At 41.4% G+C, this 21,911-nt stretch overlaps 2 protein-coding genes across 4 annotated transcripts; both read left to right on the forward strand.

Moving 5' to 3' along the window:
* Positions 1 to 2,775: 2,775 nt before the first annotated feature.
* LOC147257387 (uncharacterized) lies at positions 2,776 to 7,345 on the forward strand. Its single transcript, XM_086210180.1, has 7 exons — positions 2,776 to 2,853; positions 3,495 to 3,617; positions 3,717 to 3,858; positions 4,520 to 4,628; positions 5,228 to 5,318; positions 5,654 to 5,839; positions 6,147 to 7,345. Exons 1-7 carry the CDS (start codon positions 2,817 to 2,819, stop codon positions 6,272 to 6,274), a joined length of 816 nt encoding a protein of 271 aa, XP_086066306.1. The 5' UTR covers positions 2,776 to 2,816; the 3' UTR covers positions 6,275 to 7,345.
* Positions 7,346 to 8,159: 814 nt separating this feature from the next.
* On the forward strand, positions 8,160 to 19,651 carry LOC147257388 (phosphoribosyl pyrophosphate synthase-associated protein 1-like). Of its 3 annotated transcripts, none has more exons than XM_086211292.1 (11): positions 8,160 to 8,810; positions 11,243 to 11,295; positions 11,383 to 11,449; positions 11,670 to 11,842; positions 12,638 to 12,753; positions 12,912 to 12,967; positions 13,085 to 13,230; positions 15,297 to 15,338; positions 17,836 to 17,906; positions 18,244 to 18,390; positions 19,208 to 19,651. In XM_086211292.1, the coding sequence occupies exons 1-11, from the start codon at positions 8,653 to 8,655 to the stop codon at positions 19,364 to 19,366; spliced, it is 1,188 nt and encodes a 395-aa protein (XP_086067418.1). In that variant the 5' UTR covers positions 8,160 to 8,652; the 3' UTR covers positions 19,367 to 19,651. The 3 variants fall into 3 exon arrangements, with proteins under 3 accessions (XP_086067418.1, XP_086067417.1, XP_086067419.1); XM_086211291.1 differs by having other exon boundaries at positions 15,294 to 15,338; positions 19,208 to 19,650; XM_086211293.1 differs by lacking the exon at positions 15,297 to 15,338 and having other exon boundaries at positions 8,162 to 8,810; positions 19,208 to 19,649.
* The last annotated feature ends 2,260 nt before the right edge of the window (positions 19,652 to 21,911 follow it).

Below are 21,911 nucleotides of genomic sequence, written 5' to 3' on the forward strand. Positions count from 1 at the left end.
GAGTTATTACCTGCAGTGTCTTGAGCATGAAAGCACCGCCGAACCCAAGTTGGTGTAAAGTTCCACTGATGACAAAAGATTTGAAGATTAAAGATTTAAAGTGAATACATTGATAATATAGATTAAATGTATAGAATGAGGATGAATATAAACATGATTTTGTCGGCCATAACTTAGAAATGTTATTGGTCATCCGAACGCTTAGTGGCAAGGCTTTACTTGTACTTTTGAAGAGTTTAAACAACTGCTTGAAATGTAAATGATTTGTGTTCATTACGATTTCTGGAAATCAGGCTAAATTATTTTAAAAACAACCCCCTTTATCCCACTGAGCTCTAGTTTATATTTATTCTAATGAGAGTTTTGTTTTTTTTTTACTTGAAGTTAGACCAATAATACGCTTAAATTATACTGCACTTCTCAGAGAAGGTGAAAACTAGATACGTGTATTTTAAACAAAACAAGGTTGATCGCGCAATGATAAGACATAGGCTGAAATGTAGACAAAACAGGCAAGTTTGGAGAAATGATTTAAGTTTACTTGCATATTTTTTTGCAATGTAGACTTTTTTTTTTCCTTTTCTGCTGCGGGAAGCAGATACGATTCACAGAAAAGTGCTGAACGTGAAGCAAATGCCACTGAATGTAGTGATTACAAGAAACAAAAATAAAGTACAACAAAAGGAGAAGAGATGCTCAAAACTTTATCCATCAGCAGACTCGTGTGTTGAGACGACGACAGCCGAGGGTGTCATGTTGCCTCTGAGAGGAAAAGCTTGTTACGCTGTTCCTTCAGAGGTCATTTTGCTCGGAAGCACTTACTGGAAGAGTTCTTTGATTCTGGCGAGGCCAGAACTGTGTGTCCCGGCTAATTAACAATCCAGTGACATCTGAGCGCAGAGGATGCCAGCTGCTGGTGTGCAGGCAGCTGGAGCCTGTCTGCTTTCTATTGTTTCATGCGCATACTGTAACCATGGTGATGATTTGCACTGCTGCAGCTGACAATGAGAATTACGCCATTCAGTGAAAGCTTAATAACACACCTTCGGTTTGCTCCTCTTTTTTCGTGTGTGTGTGTGTGTGTGTGTGTGTGTGTGTGTGTGTGTGTGTGTGTGTGTGTGTGTGTGTGTGTGTGTGTGTCAGACCTCCAGATGCATGGTGCAGTCTCCCTTCACTCCGCGGGTTTCTAAATGACAGCAATGCTCCAGTAATGAGAGCGTGGGCAGCATGGGGGCTTTTACTTGGAAGGCTGCCATGTTCCATTAACTTTCTCCTAAAGTCACTAATGCAGGAAACAAAACTGATTTCCTCTCTTAAATAAAGGCAACTCTGAATCACGACCCAGTCAATCTCCTCTGCCCTCTCTGCCGTCATTCCTTTTCTCATCCCTCCATCCCTCCCTCCTTCCCTCTTTCTCTCCCAGTGTCGATCATCAACACACTCTACCAGCATCTCCAACCAAATAATCAGATGATTACAATGCAGCAGGTTGCCAGCTCTGCTTTCCTGCTCATCTCTCTGTCATTATGTCAGCTGCAACTTCATGCAAATTTGCTGAAAAAAAAATAAAAAATCACCCGTGTAGTAATGACAGCTCGGAAGCTTCCGCAGCGCTGTGAGGAGCCGTTAATAACCTGAAATCTCTCATTCTCCCTTATATCTCTGGAGTTTCTTCTGTTCTGTTTACTGCTGGAGTGACTAATGAATCTTCTGACTCCTGATGTTGACCCCTTCAGTGTAAAAATGGCTGCACGAGAGCCTGATTTGTCATTCAAGTCAGGCTCTGCAGCAATAGTGATTTTCTTTTTTACTGCGGAGGGACTTTTCTGACAGGATGTACCATAACTACACTGTATATTGTACGTTATAATGATATAACCATAACCTATATAAATTAAAGAATGAGCACCACAAGTTGGACTGTCATGTAGATAAGTCAGCCAGCGTAAGACTTGTCAGTTATTGTGACCACCCGCAGCTTAACATTAGTGTATGGGGTTAAAAAATTACAGAAGCATCTGTAACTCCATGCAACAAAAAATATCTGTACGTATTATTAACCACAAGCAACATGTATGGATAACTGGAGTCTGTGTGTTTTTGCTGAAGATTCATTGAAGTGACACACTGTCAACAAAACTGCTTAAAATGTAAGCGAGGGCTGCCCAGAGAGCCCCAAGTCACATTTAGCTCACCATAAAGTTCTATTTGACCAACCAGGAATATTTAATGAATCAATAAATACATGGATAATAAGAGGTCAAACAATAATAATAAAAACAAGTTTTAAAAAAAAACAACAACTTTTTGTTTTTGTTTTTGTGAGTTAGGAATACTTTGTGACTATGAAGGATCAATAATAATCAATGAAGACTGACACTTTTTCATAGGATGTCAGTCTGGCACAAGTGAAGTGAGGAGAAATCAGGAGGCAGCAGACACGCACGGGCATCGCTGTGCCACGACTCATAATAGTCGAGGTTTGTTGAGTAACAGCATGTTGGAAAGTCTGTATTTACATGTATGAACAATTGTGCAACATTTCCTCGATGTTCAGCGTTATTACTTGTTTCAAACTTGATAAGAACCGGTAGACGTTCGAAGACTGAGATGTGGGAAGCCCCCAGGAACCTGCCAACGAGCGACGGATCTCTGGCTACACCTACTGGTTAGTTGGAGTAAGTACAGGCGCGGAGCCTCCGTGCTGCCAGTCTGATCCTCCGCCAAGTTGACTTACACGTCAGTAGGGAACCTGTACTGGTGAGTAGACGTGTACAGTGTGCGTCAGGCGGTTCCCGGATGCACCGAACAGAAACATGGAACGGGTAGTGCTGGACGTGCCGATCAACAACGGTGAGACCACTTTAACGTCCGATGCGCTTTTAAATACATATTTTCCCAAATTGCATTTAGTGCTTGTATATTTTTTTTTATTTTATCATGCAATAATAACGGCTCCTCCAACCTTGACGCGTAGTGGTCGGCGGTGAACGCACTGCAGTCTGTGTGGGCTTTACAGGCAATTTGACTCGTTTCTGTTGAATTCTTGTAGCTGGAGGGCAATAATGCAGTTGGAGAGAGTTGCTGGCATCTATCAAACAGCAGTGCTGCGGCTGACACGCTGCTGGAACAAAATACAGAACAGCTTATTCCCCATTATTGACAGTTTCAAACATGATTAGACGGAGGCAGTAAAAGAATCCAAAAAAACAACACCAAAAACCCACTTGTATGTATTATATAATTTCAGAGAAACAGTTTTTAAATACCACATTTATTTACCATGCACTTTTTCAGGTTATTTATATCTGGTTTTGGTTTGTTTTTTTAAATTGTGGGTTTCACTCAATATCTCTGCACTAATATTGATTCAAAGTTGCATCCGTAAACTAAATGTAACGCTACAGGAGAGTCTCGTGGTGATAGCTTCCCAAGTTATGAAGTCACCTGTCACCTTATCAGTGTTGTCACCAGTTGTTCTTTACTACTTTCAGGTTATTCCCTTGCTGGCCATTCCACCACCCCAAGAAAGCGTCAGGTGCGTTTTTCAGCACGACATGACATCATTCTTCTGCGGGAGGTGATTGCCCAAAACCCCTTTGCCTCTAAAGAGCCAGGTTAGCCTTGTTTTCTATGGACTAATCCACCTAAATGTAGTTCAGCTGCAAAAAGACGTTTGGTATTTATGACACAATAAATGTTCTCAATTCTGTCAGGACGGATCTGGGCCCGTGTTGGGGAGATAATCACAGCAGCCCTCCAAGATGAGAACTTTGAGGTGGATGCAAGGAGGTGCAGGGAGAGGACCATGCTGTTGCTAGACTACTACAAGAAACAGGACTTCCCCAGCTTGCGCAGGTTTGCTCCATTACCAGGCCCTTCAAAACATGCGGTATTGTTGCTGGAGTGACTTGGATTCTGTCTGTGGTTGGCCTTAAAGGACTACGCCAACTATTTAGGAAATATGCTTATTTGCTCTCCTCCTCAGACAAGAAGATAGATACCCTTCTCTCCCCCGTGCATGCAGTCGGGAGCTGAGACTGCGAGTTAGCTTAGCACAGTAAATGGAAGTGTAAGGGCAAGTTAGCATACGCACCTTCTTGCCTGCTCAGTATCCAAAATCCTTGATTCCACGATTAGCGGTAGCAGTTGCTCCTCTGGTTGTCAACACATGTTGTGCTCTGTTGGCCAAAATTTTGAGGTGCTGTGTCAAATCACTGTGCCTCGTCATTAAAGTAGATCCAGCTTTGTATGCAACTTTAAAATTACAATATCTTGCAATTTAGAATTGCTTCAACCCTCTTTGTACAATGCAGCCAAGGACTATTTTGGATTAAAAGTGCATTTAATTACTTTTGACATAGGTATGCTAACCCATTCGTTGTGCTAAGCTAACTCCTGTGAGTCTCAGAGTATCTAGCTTTTTCTTTGCCTCAGTACTTGCAAGTGAGTATATTTTCCAAAATTGAGACGCGTTCCTTTCATACAAGAAATATGAGTGTGTTGCATTTATTTTCAGGTTTGGAACAGAGAGGTTGTACGCACAGAAGGAAGACCTGCTCCATGAGGTTTTGGAGCTGGAGGCTGAGAAGGGGCTCCTTCCCAGTGGCGAGTGTACAAAGTATCAGGTGGATGCTATTTTTATGATGTTAACAGAGAAGAGTGACACCTCCAGCATAAAAAGTCACTTTTTTTTTTACAGACACAAGCACATCTTGTGCCCTGGAGCTGGTTCGAAAGGACAAATCAAGGGAGTAAATGACTGCTTCATTACGTAGCTTTCTGCTGAAATTTCTTTATTTTGTCAACAGCACTCAAGTGAAGGAACCTGTTCTTGCCTAATGCTGTTCTAATTTCAAAGCCTGGCAGGAATTTGAAAACCACAGGTTGTGTTACAGCTTGTTCGATATCGACGGGACAGATGATGTATGTGTGCCAATTTGCTCTTCACAATCTATTTTGATCTTAAAACACTTTGATCTGGAAACACAAACTCATTACACATTGTTACTGATTCGCCATTGAGGTTGACTCACTCGATTTAGCCCACGCTTGAAGCACTTGACACAGTCACAGACAAATCCCTTCGTCTGTACAAACTCTACAAACAGTTCCGTGTCTTTCCTCTTGATGGCACCCAGTTACAAGGAAACTACATCTTATCCACTACTGCAAATGTTCCTAGTTTTTCTATGGATGAAGGCCTATTTATTCTTATCTCTTCTAGGACGATGATCTGAGAAAGCGAGCAATAGAAGAACTCAGTCTTCCAGAGCAGGAAAAACCCAACATCACTATCACGCAAACAACTCCTTCAGGTAAAAACGCAGAGCCGAGTGTCATCCCTTTGTGATCGCTGCACAGAAAAATGTCTGAGGCCATTCCCTGTGAATCTTTTCCGGATGTAGGGACAATTGGGTGGGAGTAGATGCCTGTCACATATAGGTTCGCCTCAGTTTATCGAGCAGGCTGCCAGACTAACGTTCCCCTGAGGAAAAACAATGAATGAATGATGGCTCATCTCATTATCTGCCATCTAAAAATCACCCTGTGCTTTTACACTGGCCTGATAATGGTGGGCTCATTTGTATGGCAGTATAGTAGAATCCCTGTGTAACAACTGAGATAATGTTCTATACCTCTGTCTCAACAGAGCCGGAGGAGAACCCTGAGGAAATGGCTGAGCTTTCAGCGGCGCCCACATCCAAGCGTCCCTGCCAGTGCTGCTGCCAGACCTACTCCGAGATTCTCAGCTTCCTGGAGAAACGGTCAGAGGCGGAGCAACGGTTGAGGGAGGAGGAGCTCGCCCTTCGCCGGGAGGAGCTTGAGATTCAGAGGAGTACGATTTTTACTTTGCGGTGTAGTTCGGATTTAAGCCCAACACTATGTAAATTACCATCTAAACTTGTTACCGTTCAACTGTTATGCAAAATATCTTTCTTGCAAAGTAGATTTTAATTAGTTTTAGAGGCACAATTTTAATGTAGGCAAACTAGTACAATTAAGCATAATTCTGGATAAACATCAGCTCCCTAACGTTTCTCTCAAAATTTATAAATAAACATGCCTCTTTTGACTTTTTATGCTGTCATTATCCTTAATTGGCTCAGAAATAAAAATTGCATGTCCCTTTGTCTCATTCTCAGGTAAGATTGCTCTGGAAAGAGAACGTCTGGGAGCTGAAAGAAAAGAAAGGGAACGAAGATTTGAGCTGGAGAGCCAAGAGAGGCAGGTCATTTTGGACCTTCTGAAAGAGAAGGTGCTGAAAGGCTGATTGAAAGAAACCGAATTACCTGTTGAAAACAAAAAGTTGAAGATGAAATAGAACATATTTGACTACTAAAAAGAGGAAGTAAAGCATAACAATGCAACTGAACATACAAAGGTTTTACATGCAGGTCACTGATTTGGTACAATATCCAAAATGCCAAACATTTGATGGGAAGAGAGCAGATAAATGCCTCTTCATACGTGACGCTAAAAACAGTTCGTTCTTACAAGTGTCAGTTCTAGTAACGTCATTTTTTTTTATTTGTCAGGTTAAAAAAAAAAGATTAAAAAAAAAATGTTATGCATTGAAGATATGTTAACAGCGAAGCTGCAGCGAAGCTTTACGGACTCATGTAGCATTTCTTTTCCATATAAAGCTACTTTTTATTAACATGGCTTATACGGAAAAAAACAAAACAAAACATAACAATACAAGCCATGATATATGTGTGCATAATATAGAAATAAACTGTATATAGAAAATAGGAACAGTTTAAAAACTTAAAGTAGTGAAGACTGTAGTTGAGGTACAGTAACAAGGTCATTCCTGAAATATGATCTTCACTTTATAGTGCTGCATCTGTGTTTACTTTATTATTAGATATTTTTATAAATGGAGACATCGGTAGGAGCCTTTTTAGATTACACCTCTGACTCATTTAGAGGGAGTTTTTTTCTTCTTGTGGAATTAACAGTCCCTCTGTCTTTACATGACAGTTTCCTTTGTGGCCTACAGTATATTATTGTCATATGTCTTATGAGAACATAACTTATGTTATTCAACAGCAGCATAGCCTACATTGTCGGCTTTAAAGATGAATGCAAGTAATAATTTCATATGCGTACATAACGATTTCTTAAAAATTTTGTATTCTGCGAATAAAACAAAGCTAAATCTAGAGTTTGTGGATTCATCGTGATCACCACCAACTGTCAACTCAACCACCAACACCAGCGAGTCCCTCATTCCAGCAGTACCGGTAGTGTTGCAGTGTTTGAGTATGAGGCCGCCTACAGCACATTACAAATTGTACTACTTGGACAATTTGATCATAATTATTTATTTAAAAAAATGTTGTGCAATAAAATAAATCAACATAAAACAATACAAAGTCCCAGTGGTTCTTTGAATCTTGAGATCCTGTCCGATGATAGTAAAAACATTTACTCAAGTATGCGCATTTAGATACGTTTGACTTTGAGGACCTGCAATTAATATTTTGAATGAAAATATAGCTTTTTTCCCCCCAGATATAGTAGTTACTTTACAAACTTAACATTGTACATGCAAATAATTTGATTAGTTAAGGGAATATTATTGACTGACCATCTAATAGTTAAAAATAGCTTCGGAGTGTCCTTCCCCTCACCACTGCCTGATAGGATACATGTAGGGGAAAAAAATCTCTCCTCGACTGCCACGTTGGACTACTGGAGAAGTATGCTTTGTGGATTTTACATCAGAAAAACTTTTCATGGGGATTCAGGAGGACAGTTTTTGGTGTTAGTGCCTTTGTTTTTGAAATTTCAAATCAACTTCTCAATTAATTCAATGTTAATTTTTTGTAGTCTTCTTTTTGTGTGGAAATCCCTTGATTTGAGCTCAGTATGTATTTGACCAATGTTGTTTATTAAAGTTGAAAAAAAGACCTTGGCTGATAACTGGGTCAGGTGGGTCAGGCGACTTCCACCGCATGTTTTTAAGTCTGTAGGTATTCACAAGAAAACAATCAGGGCAAACTTCTCCCTGGTGTGTGAAACGCAGGTCCCTGCGCTTTAATTATATGTCATACAAATCTCGTACGCTGATTGGTTAACTGTTTATCCGACACGCCCTCCGCTCAAGTCAGTCTCGTCTCTGATTGGCTGTCTTGTACGTCACAGTACTCGTCGCGTTCCTCGCTTCTGCCTGGTTGCTATAAACTTTACAGTCCCCACACTTAAATGTTAGCAGCTAAAGGCCATCCGGGCTGGGTTTCTGTTGTCGTGTGTGTATGTGTGGCGTATTTTAGTCCGTCCTCACGGTACCACAAACCCGTGGTATGAGTTCTGGCGACGAGAGCTCGGCGTTCCATCTGCTGTCGATTATGCGGCGGTAGCCTGGAGGGTTGTGGTGTCGCTCGATGTGAAGGTGGTTGTTGACTCGCTCCCACGTTGCATGTGGCTCACATCGTCTTTGTTGTGTTAGTTTACATGTAGTGTTGCGTTGCACAGCTTCAGGCAGGCTGTTTTAGCTTCTTTAAAATACATGGTGGAGTCCAACCCAGCAAGCGGTTAGTAGAGTTGTAGTGTTGAAGTTGTTCTCGTTGTTAAAGAGTCTAGATTTAGGGGTGGAGGGGTGGTGGTGGACACAAGCAAGAACCACATTGATTCCGGAGCAACATGCCTATAAGGCGTTTTGGGGGTCACAAATCTCTGGTCTCTCAAAATTCAAATCTTTCTTATGGTTACACGAAAATGAACATCTCAAGAAGTGGATATCGTGTTTTCTCCTCCAACTCCTCCACCGCCTGCACCGAGCTGGCCAAGAAGATCACCGAGTAAGTCAAGTCCATCTCACGATTGTTTCTGTTGATCCGTGTTTACAGAAGCGGTACCTACCATGTTCCTGGAACCACACATGCGACATGTAGTTTTTGATGTTCAGTGTCAGAGCATGGAAGCTAACTCCTCACCATATCCGCAAGATGATGGCGCAACCAGACACGACATTTCCCACAACACTGGAGTTCCTAAAACTGCCCAATCAAATGTGCATGTTGTGAACTTTGCAGACAAATGAGAATGAAAAAATGTCAGTAAACGTGAAACAGAGGACCAATGTTAAACTTGTTTGCGATATAGTTCGGTTCTATATAAAAGAATGCACTGATTGGGAATTTCTGGGTGATGTTGGTGCTACAGACAATAGTAATCTGGCCATTACAGATGCAGTTGTTTTTGTTTGAATATTTATGTTGTTTCATTCATCTTTAATGCCTCTTTTGTGTCAGGAAAAATAAAAATAAAATAAAAAATTTCACTCATCACGCTGTCTTAAAGGACAAATTAATTCCTACACATTTCTGAAACAGTGTCAAATGCAACCTTTGCAACAGAGAAACATTGGCGACCTGTTAATGCCAACTTATGTTCCAGTAGAAGTCAACAAGGCAGACATCAACGGCTATGCAGCTGACATACGGGTGCATGTGTCAGCCGATTTAACATAATTACAATTACATAATTGGTTTTGTCCCTTGATGTGCCTGCACATGTGTTGGCCCGTCACTTAGCTGGTCCATCAAGTTTTCAGTTTAATTTGCTGACTTGTTGAAGATCAGACCAGTGGCATGTAACACGTAAAACTTGTTCTCAGTGAGTTTCATATTTCTTTTCTGTCTAAATTGAAGTGTATTCATTCAACTTAAGATAAAAAAAAAAAACTTCAACTAACCCAGCGTTCTTCCTTGTGTTTAGTCGTTGGGGTTTTCACTTCTTGCCTCCTTGGTGGTCCAACTGCTTCTTCTTCAACTAGGAAATCTGTATTGATTGATATGCATATGAAATCAGAACCTTTGGTTAGAAATCCATAGCTTTGTGACATTTGTCTTTTTCCCTCTTAATTATCAACATCTATACCAATGCCATTTGTTGAAGTTCGAGGCTTTCTTTTATAAGATCGTGAGGAATCTGTGTTTTTATTTTCTCTGTGTTGGCGTGGGAGATTGACAGGAGCTTAGTGTGCAGACACCACTCTGTTTAGAAGAATGCGGGTAGAAGGGTTGCACCCTATCGTCACAGCCAGATTATTGTTCATAGCCACATAGCGTACGAGGAACAGCCTAAAAAAAGCGATATCCAGTTTGCTCACAGACAAAAGTATTGACATGCTCGACTGTGTCACTTCTTTGCAAACAGTAACAAATAGTTTCTTGTCGTTGGCCTGCTGAAGTCTTGGAGCAGCTGTGCAGAATTTTAACCAGCCAAGTATTAGTGTCACTGCCCACTCCGCCAGAAACGGCTTTCTGAGTTCTGATCCTACGGCAGTGTTACAGAACACTATTAGCGAGATTATTGTCGTGCTGGAGCGAGGTAGAATTTTCTGTCGGAGCAAAGGTTAAATAACAACATGAGTGCACAGGAAATGTCAATGAATACTGTACTGAGTATTTGCTCTGTGGTGGACACGTGGTGACTGAGCTGTGTACGATTACCCCTGCAGCTGAAGTCGTCCCCCTTTGTTTCAGCCGTGTCAGCTCTAACGAATTGGAGGATAATAAGGCCGCCAACTTCATCGCATTTTCATCAGTCTTCCCCTTTTGTTTTAGACAAATGGGTACGTGGAAAGGGGAGCGCATCAGTCACATTGGGTGACGACTCAAACGTTGGTTCAGGGCTTTGGCTCATGGATGTGGATTTGGATCTGCGAGGTTACCCAGGTGGAGAAACTGGCTTTGCTCAGCAGGATCCCTGTTGACTGCTGCAGAGCCTCCTGCTGTCACCGAGCCAAGTCCCTGTTCATCTGTGACGTGCTTCAAAGAGCAGTCAAGTTCATTCGTTTGTATGCTGCTGCTCCCATGTGACGGTTCGCTTTTATAATTATCAGCACAATTTTCTGCCACGGCACACAGCTGTAGGCAGTTCTTGAAGCCTGGGCTTGTTCAGACTGCAGGATGCTTGCACACTTGATGCCTGAGTCAACGTTTGAGCCAAGTCCTTCTTGTCTTTTTTTTTTTTTTTTTTAATTTTAACTGTATGTTACAATCACACTCTCACACACACAGGAATACAACAGCACAAACATGAGAAAGTCACAGGATCCCCAGAATCAATGCGATTCATTATCTGAATGAACTTCAGTTGCCTGTAAATTGCACAGTGTTCATTTTTTAGCTTGAGTGGCCGAGGTGAAGAGGTTCGTATCCGGTTATGTTTGGGACATCAGAAGCATGGTTATGTGTATTTAAGCACTCTGTTGGTTCCTTCCTAGACGCTTGGGTGTGGAGTTGGGCAAGTCAGTGGTATATCAAGAGGCCAATAAAGGTAAGACGGACAGATCTCTCTGCTCTTGCTGGCATCCGACGTGTTTGGTCATCTCTGGTGGCTTCAACCTGCCCTGTTTGTTTTCAGAGACCAGAGTGGATGTGAAGGAGTCTGTCCGTGGGCAAGACATTTTTATCATTCAGACCATTCCCAGGTGAGCCACAGAGGAGCTCCTCAGTCCAGTGTTCTATGACCCATTATCCAATGTATACTTCTCTCTGATTTGCAAAGTTCGAGATTGGAAAACACGACCTGATGAAACTGCTGTTGTAGCGTAGCAGCTGCAGTCAGATTATCTTTGTGGACGAGGGCCGAGTCAAACGAACCTCTGAAGTGCTTCTGTGATATCTAATGCCGTTGCTCTGGTTTTGCAGAGACGTCAACACGGCCATCATGGAGCTGCTGGTTATGGCTTATGCTCTGAAAACATCCTGTGCCAAGAACATCATTGGGGTCATACCATACTTTCCTTACAGCAAGCAGTGCAAGATGAGGAAGAGAGGATCCATTGTCTGCAAGCTGCTAGCCGCCATGTTGGCTAAAGCTGGTATGAAGAGTGTGTTCTCTTGTCACCACTGAGTGATGAGTACATAGTGGTTGCAAAATTCCAGGAATTTTCAAACTTATGGTTGGAGTTAACAGGAGTATTTAGAAATGAATAGCATCAAACTGGAGTTTTCAGGGGTACTATAAACTAACTATTTTGACATTGATAGAAAACATTTATAATAAAAAGAAACATTTTGTATTTTTATAAGCAATGAGGTTTTTTTTTTTTTAAACCCCGTCTGTTTGAGAGTAGAACTTTGACTGTGCATGTACAGGCTGTGGCCTCAAAATCCATGCAGTGGCGTGCAAGATGCTGATAATCTGCGCGAGTGATGACAAAAACACATTTTAATACAGAGGGTTGAAATTACCCCCAGAGGGTCAATTTAATTCCTATTCACTCCCATATATTCCCATGGAAAGTTTCTAATCTCCTAAAAAAGGTTAAGATTCCAGAGCTTGAGCTCCTGCTAATTTGTTGTACAGTTGCAAAAAAGGTGGAAAGTTTACGAGTACAGCAAACTTTCACATTCGGTGTGTTTTCATGGTCTCTCATTAGAAATTTTTCTGCACTGATCGAATTTTGTTTCATCTTAATAGAGAAGTGTTTTCCTTTTTGTGTTCTGAACAGTTTGTTTAAATTATTGCCTATTTTGCTGGTTTATAAACCAGGGAGTAAATAATTACCATGACATTTTTTGTTGCTTTTCTTTACTACCATAACTGAGCTTTGGTTTGTTCAGAAATGTTCGTGCATAACCTTGGGTGCATGTGTGGGTCCTCTGGCGTTCAGGTCTTACTCACATCATCACCATGGACCTCCATCAGAAAGAAATCCAGGGCTTCTTCAGCTTCCCCGTAGACAACCTGAGAGCTTCCCCCTTCCTCATCCAGTACATCCAAGAGGAGGTGATGCTAAGTAACACTACACAGTTGTCAGTCACTGCGTCACTACAGTGAGTGCTGTGGCATACATCAGTGAATATCTGTTGAAATCTATTCTTTATGTAGGATGAAAGGTCAAAGGGAGATTCTTGTACTCAGGCGGGTGTTATGTCTGCCCTCAGATTCCGGACTACAGGAATGCTGTCATTGTTGCAAAGTCCCCATCAGCTGCCAAGAGGTGTGTCCTTGCTCCTACTGTGGACATTTTCCCTCCTTTTACATTCTTATGTCTTATGCGTGTTTTCGAGGTTTCTGTGCAAATGCGCGTGTGTGTGTGTGTGTGTGTGTCTCACAGGGCGCAGTCCTACGCTGAGAGGCTGCGGCTTGGATTGGCAGTAATGCACGGGGAGGCAAATCATTCCGAGTCTGATATGGCTGACGGTCGTCACTCTCCTCCCCTGTTCCGTCCCACCACAGGACACACTGGCCTGGAGCTGCCGTGTAAGACGCACAAGACAATTATTCACATATTTACACACATTTCTGTGTCTTGGCTCTTTGCACGTCACCTTTTGCTTTTATTTTTCCCAGTTGTTGACGGTTTGTTGTTATGACATTACTGTAACAAATTTAGTTCTGTTTTCTATTACTGGATGCCAGTTCTCTTTCATGGTTATTTTGACTCTAATTAAACCCTTACTTTTTCACTCAAGCATGCATCTTCTTGGTCCGGTGCCCCACCAAGACACCAAGAATGTGCCTTGGGTGGTTGCTTCATGTTTTTTTAATTAATCTGCATCTTCAGCCAAGAAAGCTCCTCTGTCAAGTCATTTATATTTATTATGTATCGCTAAATCATAATGGAATGTATGTCAGGGCGCTCGTATGGAGCTGGTCTTGCACTCTTATGCACAGAGATCCTATGCTCCTCTGTAGAGTGAGCGCTTGGCAACAGTTGTGAGGGGGGGGGGGACAAAACGCTTGAACCGGAATAAACCTGTTGGGAAGCCATCTGCCTTTAGCGCGTTGGTGAGAGTGGGAGAGGCACGGGTGAGCAAAGGATTTGGGATTTTTTTTTTCAAGGACAAATTCTAATCTTAGATGACTTGGAGGATCTTTTTTTCACCTCCAGAACAATTACACCACAGCCAGCCGATGAAGATTTTTCTGACAGGAGACGGTGGTGCTCAGGGGAAAACACTACCAGATTCGGCTCACAGCAGAGTTGAACCAGAATCAACTGATAGGAAAAACCCCAACCTGACATCACACTGCAGCGGCCAGTCATGTAAGCCAGAGATCAGACTTGAACACCAGCAAAGGAAGAAGAACTTAAATTATATTCCCTACGCAACAGGGAACAAGGAAGAGAGGCTGATTTCCATCATCTGGCTTGTAGTTTAAGCTGCAAAACAGTGATAGCAGTGACCTTTCTTTGGTGTGTCTTTTGGTATGGGTTTGAGGAGAAGAAACGGAAGAGAGGGTCCATGTCTGGGGTTACAAACCTTTGTCTCATTTGGGATTTAATGGTGGCTGGCTAAGTGCTTTCAGGTGTATCAGCCGCTGGATTGAGATTGTTCACAGTGGCCTCTTTCAGACTGCAGGGAAATCAGATTTGTTTGCCTTATCTGATCTTTTTCTGTTCTGCTGTTCGTAAGACATGAGATCAGATTTCTTGCGTCCTGACATTGCCAACCTGTGTGCAAGACTCAAAATGAAGGCGTTCAATTTCCGCAGAGAAAGAGGTCGCAAGTCACCCAAAAGACACTTTGAAATCCTATTTGGGTGTCTAGAGTGAAACAAATCTATAGAAGATTCATTTAAATCGGATTTTCGAACCACCTCTGAAATTGGCTTGGATAAGATGTATACAGTTTTGTTTGTGTTTTTTTTTTTTTTTTTTTCATGGGGGTTTTAGCTGTTCCAACTGTCGTGAATCAATCTGGATCCACCGGAAAATATTGTTTGTCCTCCACTGCCCTGGTACTCAGGTCTTTACCCTGCTGTCATTTTAAGAGCAGCAGCAGGGTCGACATTCACTCGCTGCCTTCTCCCTCGTTGCCTAAAATGGCCATCTTTCCACAAGAGTAATAACAATGCTGACCCTTAAGTCACACTCGCTCACTCCTCATTTTCTCTGCATGTTTCAGGTCGTTTCCTTCATCAGGCCCTTTAGCCAGCTGTGAAATACTGCATACAGTCACTCACATCTCCTTTTTTTTTTTTTTTCCTTCCCCAGACAGATTAATTTAATCTGATCTCCTCATGTCTGACTTCGGCATCCACCTCCTCCTTGTCCACCTTTGACTCAGAGATGTACTATGTGACCCCCCCCCCCCCCCCCCTTTCCTGTCCAGGAGCAGGAGCTGAATCACTGTCATACCAGTCATGTCTCTTTGCCTTTTACACATGCATGGACTTCTTGGAATGTCATATGCTTTTTACATCCTAATACAACTTCCTTTTCAGAAAAAAATGGAACATGTTGTTTTGAACATTGTTTAAATGTGGATTCATTTTACATCTCATTTTTAACATGTCTTGTACCATCCTATCTTTTGCAGCAGGCAGCAGATCTCGTGTCCCATTCCCTGGGATAGAGCTCCCAAGTATGATCATGATGCTTGAATCCATTTTTTTTTTCTTGCTTTCTGTTGATCACTTATTTCTTCTTGCATGGAGGGGAATGTGTTACCGAAGGCTTCTGTTTTTGTAGATTTTCTTCTGGAATATTGATGGTTGTGTCATGGGTGACGATAAGTGCTTTTACGGTATGTCAAACTCAGCTTGAGCAGAACTAGAGAACAAAGTTATTTGCATGTCTTTGGGTGGCATCTGTGCCAACAACAACTTGTAACACGCTGCCGTAGACATGCATGGGGAAAAAAATGTTAAAAGGGCAGCCATGATGGATTGGTCAATGGAAACAGTGATTTTGAACCAGCTTTTTTTTTCCCCCCAAAGCTCTAGCATCTCACTCTGCACTTGTTATTCTGTATAAATCAGCAACTGAACTTGGTGTGAAGTGAAACAGAGAAACCAGGAAGGAATATCAGACTAAGATCGTCGGGTTGAGTCCCAACTCCACATGAATGCACGTTTGCCAACATTAAAGGGATAATAACAGCTTAATAAGCTAATATCAGTGTTTATAACCTGATCCCGCTCCTAGACTGAATAATACAACTGAACATCACCCTCTGGGTCAGCAATGTGATATATTGTGGAAGAACTTAAACCTGCATCCTTTCAAATAGGCAGCAGGGGGCGACTTGTTGGGTTCTGTAAGGATGTCTGAATGTAAAGAAGTCCACATTGAAAATAGTGACACTTCTCATTCGAATGATTTCACCTAAACATTAAACATTAATGTAAGTAAACATTTTCCTGAAGATATTATGGTCTAGGCACACATGATGTATGTATGTTTTAAAATTACAGCCTCAGTCAGTGTTGCAGTGAACCACGACGGAGGCGCTACACCATACTTCTACCCCCTCCTCCATTTACACAAACATATTACATACCAAAAACTCAAGGTGGCATCAGACAAAATGCCAAACTCAAAAAATTAATAACTCTATTATACAGTCTGTTTCATTACATGCCAAACCATTTGTTGCTGTGTTAAGTAGCAAGTCTTTTTTTTTTTTTTTTTTTTTTAAATAGAGATCTATTTTTATGATCAGTGTCCAATTTACCAGATTTTTTTTGTTTGGGTTAATTTGCACCTTCTTTTTTTTTTTTTTTTTTTTTTTTTTTACACATCTCACTGTCACACAAGCTGGATTCATGTCATCCCACCTCTGTGCAGCAAGCCCTTTGACCTTTCCATGGAGCCTAAAATAAACCCCTTTACTTGCTGTTTGGTGATATTTCAGTCACTGACCCCCAGCTTACTGCCGTGGGAGTTTAGACCTGATTTGAACTAATGGGGAAATGTAACACATGGACATTTGTTTCAAAGCCAACAAGTTGCTCTTTTGATGACCTGCGGCCTCTGTATGTGCTGTGACAGGGGAAATGGAGAATAACTGTCATTATTTTAAGTGCAAACAGCTGCACTATGGTAGATGTAGTTTCACTGTGTATTAGAAGCCCTCAGTCTCACATCCTCTCAGTCGAAATGACTTTTTTTTTTTTTCCAAAGATTTGTTACAGAAGTGAGAAATTGTGACATGAATAATAAGAGGTGCGGTATAGTTACCCCAGATGTCAAATTCTCAGGCTTGCTGAATTAAATTGCATTAGAAGTAGATACTGTGGTTCATTAATAAATGCTTACGATGAACAAAATTGAGCAAAAGCAATAAGATTCTGGCTCAGACGTGTGTTCTGTGTGTTGACGTCCCTATCTTCCTGTGCAGTAACAGTTTCCTAGCTTCCTTTCCAATCCAGACACCTGCAGCCATTCCCAAACTTGACATGCACAGAGGCCTTGGTGGATGGACTGTGATGCCTGGCTTTTGTTTTGAAGGAGGTTGTTGGCATGGGCAGGGTTTCTGCGTTGGGACCCTGCAAGTTAAAAATGTGGCGGGTGTCAGACTGGTGTCGATTATTATTTGATATCTCCTCAACACTGCAAAGGTTGGTGTCAGAGACTTGAACTTGGGGGGACCGGAGAAACTCTCTGAGGTACTCTTTGCATAACAGTATGGTAATCAGTAATGGTGTGTGATCAGATTACAAATAACGATCGACTCTGGTCTGGCGGGTACTAAAGGAGGATCAACTCTGCACTCACTCGTCCTTCTACCACTCAACTAATGGCGTTTTTTTATCCAACTTCAACATACAATCCTAAATCTTTGTTTGGATTGATCATAAAGCACCAATTTGTGTGATGTAACGTGATTTATTTTGCTAAATTCTCAACAGTCTAATGGCTTGCAGTCATTGGATTGGTGCTGTGGTAGCTGGTAGCTTGTTGAGGGTTTAGTTTTGTCTTGCATGACGTTTGCAGGTTTTAACCAAATCCCTTCTCACCAAATCTCCCAACCCTTACCCCCCCCGCCCCGCGCCCCCCCAGAACCTGACCCTGACTGAGCATCTGAGATCCTTTCCTTGCTCAAAGTGACATTTTTGTTTCTGTTCTTTTCCTCTTAGTGATGATGGCAAAGGAGAAACCACCAATCAGAGTTGTCGGAGATGTGGGAGGCAGAATCGCCATCATTATAGTAAGGCTGCTGGCTTTCGCATGACTTTAGATTTTATGAAACCCCACCTAGGAATTCAGCACAAAAAGGCTTTCATTGTTGTGTAATGTCAGATTTTCTCAAATGACGGCATTTGAGTAGTTGGAGGTCGGAGTGTTTTCTGTGTCGTGTTTCTTGGATTGGACTGCTGCAGGGTTCAGCAAATTAATTCCTGAGGTTTCTTTATCTCAACAACAAGGCCTAGTATTAACAGTTACATTTGCTTCATTAGTCACAGATTTAAAACAAAAACCTAAAAAATGTTATTTATGCAGTTGGATGTTGACTGAAAAGCTTAAAGTAAATGTCGTTTTCCCAGGATGACATCATTGATGACGTGGAAGACTTTGTTGCAGCAGCAGAAATCCTGAAGGAGCGGGGTGCCTACAAGATCTACATCATGGCTACGCACGGCCTGCTGTCTGCAGACGCACCACGACTAATAGAGGAGTCTTTCATTGATGAGGTAATCATCCCGTCACCGCCCATGGAAGATGCAGGGAAAACTACAACCTTGATTAGTGGTTATCTTTGAGTCCCAGAGGACAATAGTACCATATTTGGGAGAGGGGAAAAAAAACAACAACAAAAAAAAACAACTCCCTCAAAGCATTCCTGAGGTATTGAGCTCATGTGTGGCGACAGTGACCTTTGACCACCAACATCATTCTGAATGTACCCAGGAGTCATAGTGGGTATTTGTTCTAAATTTTGTAAAAGCTCCCTGGAGGCCATCCAGAGAGATTGTGTTCATGTGAGGAGACCTTGACCTTTCACCTTTGACCTCAAAATCATATTCAGTTCACCCTCAAGTCCCAATGAACCTTTGTTCTAAATGTGTAGAAGGCTTTCAAAAGAGATTGTGTTAACAAGGAAATGACTTATGGACAGAAACCCCAAAAAGCATGAAGCCTCTGACCACCAGCACGGTGTTGACACAGTGGCATAAAAATGCTATTAAATGTGCTGAATTTGTCAAGAACAAAAAAATGAACGCTTGTTATCAGATACGTTTTCTACAATGGTAAAATCCAGAACAAGAAAAGGCTGGAGCTCGTATCTTCATGTCAGATTTGTTTCCCTCATGTTTGTCAATCAGCAATTATTTTCAAGCACCAACAGTACTTTCATGTTTTCACTGACGTGGGAAGTTCTAAAAGCTCCGTAGATGGTTTTATTATTTGTAGCAAAGACTTTATTGCTGCTGAGAGGCCCAGGGAAGGGATTATCTCATCGAGTGTGTGTGTGTGTGTGTGTGTGTGTATGTGTGCGTGTGCCTCCAGGTGGTGGTGACCAATACTGTTCCCCACGAACTCCAGAAGCTGCAGTGTCCTAAAATCAAAACCGTGGATGTGAGTATGATCCTGGCTGAGGCCATCCGCCGCATCCACAATGGAGAATCCATGGCTTATCTGTTCCGTAACATCACCGTGGACGACTGAGGACACACATTCCGTTTTGAGCACGCACACGCGCGCACACACACACACACACACACAGAGGACCAAGAACTGACAAGTTTACATCCGTCTTTTCTTTGTTTCTGTTTGTATTTACTTTATTTTATATATGAAGCAACTCAAACGTACTCTCTTGTGGGAATGCACAAAGAATACAAAAAAAAATGTTTCACTTGAATATGTTCCTCACATCTGAAGACACAGAATCATGTCATTATGTGCTGCCTCTAAGTATTCTGCAATATTTGGCAAATAAACTATTCTTGAATGAAACAACTTCTGTCTTTCTTTTTTTTTTTTTTTTTTTAAGAGTAGAAAACAGCTTGATGCGAAGTAGAACAAAACCGCAGTTTTCTATGTACAGCTCTAGTATGATTTGCATTTTGTCAGTTGAAGAAATAAACTCTTCTAACTGAAATTTAAAGTACAGCAACCCCGCACCAGAACTTTCAGTAGCAGTTTCTGTTCCAGCTGAGGCCACTTGCTTCACGAAGCATGGAAGAAGCCTGAAATGCCTTCAGTATTCTGCTAAATTTAGATGAGAATGATAACCATCAAACTGTTTTTAATTTTATCGTCTTGGTATGTTATTCAGTTGAAGCACTAATCAGGAAATATGCTCCGGCGTATGAGGAAGATTTGGGTTTGCAGGCAGGACACTGGAATTAGATAATTGTAACGTAATGATTTTCCTTGATGCCTTTTAACATTTCATGCTTCTGCTTGCTGTGAGTGACATCTAGTACTTTCTGTAAATTAATGTGCATATGTCTCTTAAAATAACCAACAATGGCATATTACTCCTCTTTTTTTGCAGGATTTCTACTAGTGAATGAAGAGCATATGATTCCTGTTGATAAGCATTTAAAGGCTAATTATTATTCTTAAACTTAATCCAAGAACAAATGTAGTTTCTTTGTGACTGACACCAAATTCATGCATTGACAGTGGGTTTTTTTGTGTTTTTTTTAGGAATCTTAACATTTTATTTTACAGATATTTTCATCACAAAGTGGCAGAGGAACTTAAAATGTATTTATGAAAATACTAACATCTTTAAATGAAGCCCATACGTGCTGTTTACGTCACACTATTCCGTAATCTTGCTGTTAAATCCAGGACCCTGAACTTGTTCTAAACGCCTCAGTCGCTTTAATCAGCTGAGGAGCTTTGACCAAGTCCAGGGGCAAAGACATCTGAACAAATTTCACTATGTTAATGCAACAAAAACGTAATAATACAAGCTCACGTGAATCTGAGAAAAACATCAAGCATTCATCCATCTCAGAACTAAATAAGATGAATCAGAAGTAGAACTCCATGCTTTCAGGATCCACACGTGAAGCTGCTTGGCCTCCCGCTCGTCACAACTGAACAAGAACAAAGTACGGTAGAAGGTTTAAATGTAGACTGAAAGAGGAACTACCCCCAAACGGGTACCCAACCATTTCCTCATATTAAAACAGGAAACTTGATTCAGTCTAATCTGATAGTGTGTGTGCGTGTGTGTGTGCGCACTACACTACAACCGTCTCTGCTGTGGGGGAACCATGCATGTCTATTTCAGGAACTACACAATGAGAGGTCCATTTTGGTTCCAACGAGTTAGACCACAACTGATCCATTTAGTGTTGAAATATCATGACACTGGAGGGCAGTTGAATTAGTTTTGCGTCATTGGGACTCAGATGTCAGAATCTAGTTGCACCCCCTCTTAAAATTTGGATGTCACACTTACTTTCATCTAACATTGAAATTTGTTTACCACAAATGAATTTTTGTTATTTTTGAGGTTGCTTCAGGTCATTTAAAAATCCGGTTTACAACATAAAAACATCAAGTCATTTGGCTTGTAAAGTAAATTAACAAAAGAAAGCTTCTTAGTTCCCCCTTTTTTAAATTTGAGGTTTTTTTTTCATTAATTGACAAAAGAAAACAGGAACAATAATATAAAAAGTTCCCAAATCCTGAATGAAAGGGAGCAGAGAGAAAAAAAAATCGTATGTACTCTCTCCTTTTATACCAAGGCATCACTCTAGAAAGAGAACGCGCTGGACTTCCCACATGGATGACCTCAATACATGGGCCCTTCACTGGGTTGAAGTGAATGTAGTGCATCCCTCCACCAGCAGATGGTAGCAAAAGGCCTTTATTTAGCGTAGGACGCAGTCAGTTGAGAACGCCGCAGCTGCTCAGCTCTCTGCACACGTAAGCTTTTATCAATAGAAGGAATGAGACACATTTAACGCTCACGAGATACTTGACGGTTAGTTTCTCTTATTTTATGACTTCATCATGAATTGAATAAAACAGTAAAATCAGAAGCGAGTGAACACGTTGCCTGTTGACGGAATCACATGTACTGCACTCACGCATGATCAGTGCGGTCGCCTCTAATCTTCTGTCCTAGTTTTATCATATTGGTTGCCATTTTTGTGTCATAATTTCCACCTGAAAGGACAATGAATATTGGTTGCCTGGGAAAAAAAAAAGTGTGCCCTTGCAACGTTGCTCTAAGTCTTCTTTG

Source organism: Aulostomus chinensis, chromosome 8 (assembly GCF_037954235.1).
Source record: "Aulostomus chinensis isolate RoL2024-O1b breed Wild chromosome 8, RoL_Achi_v1.0, whole genome shotgun sequence".
Classification (NCBI taxonomy): Eukaryota; Metazoa; Chordata; class Actinopteri; order Syngnathiformes; family Aulostomidae; genus Aulostomus; species Aulostomus chinensis.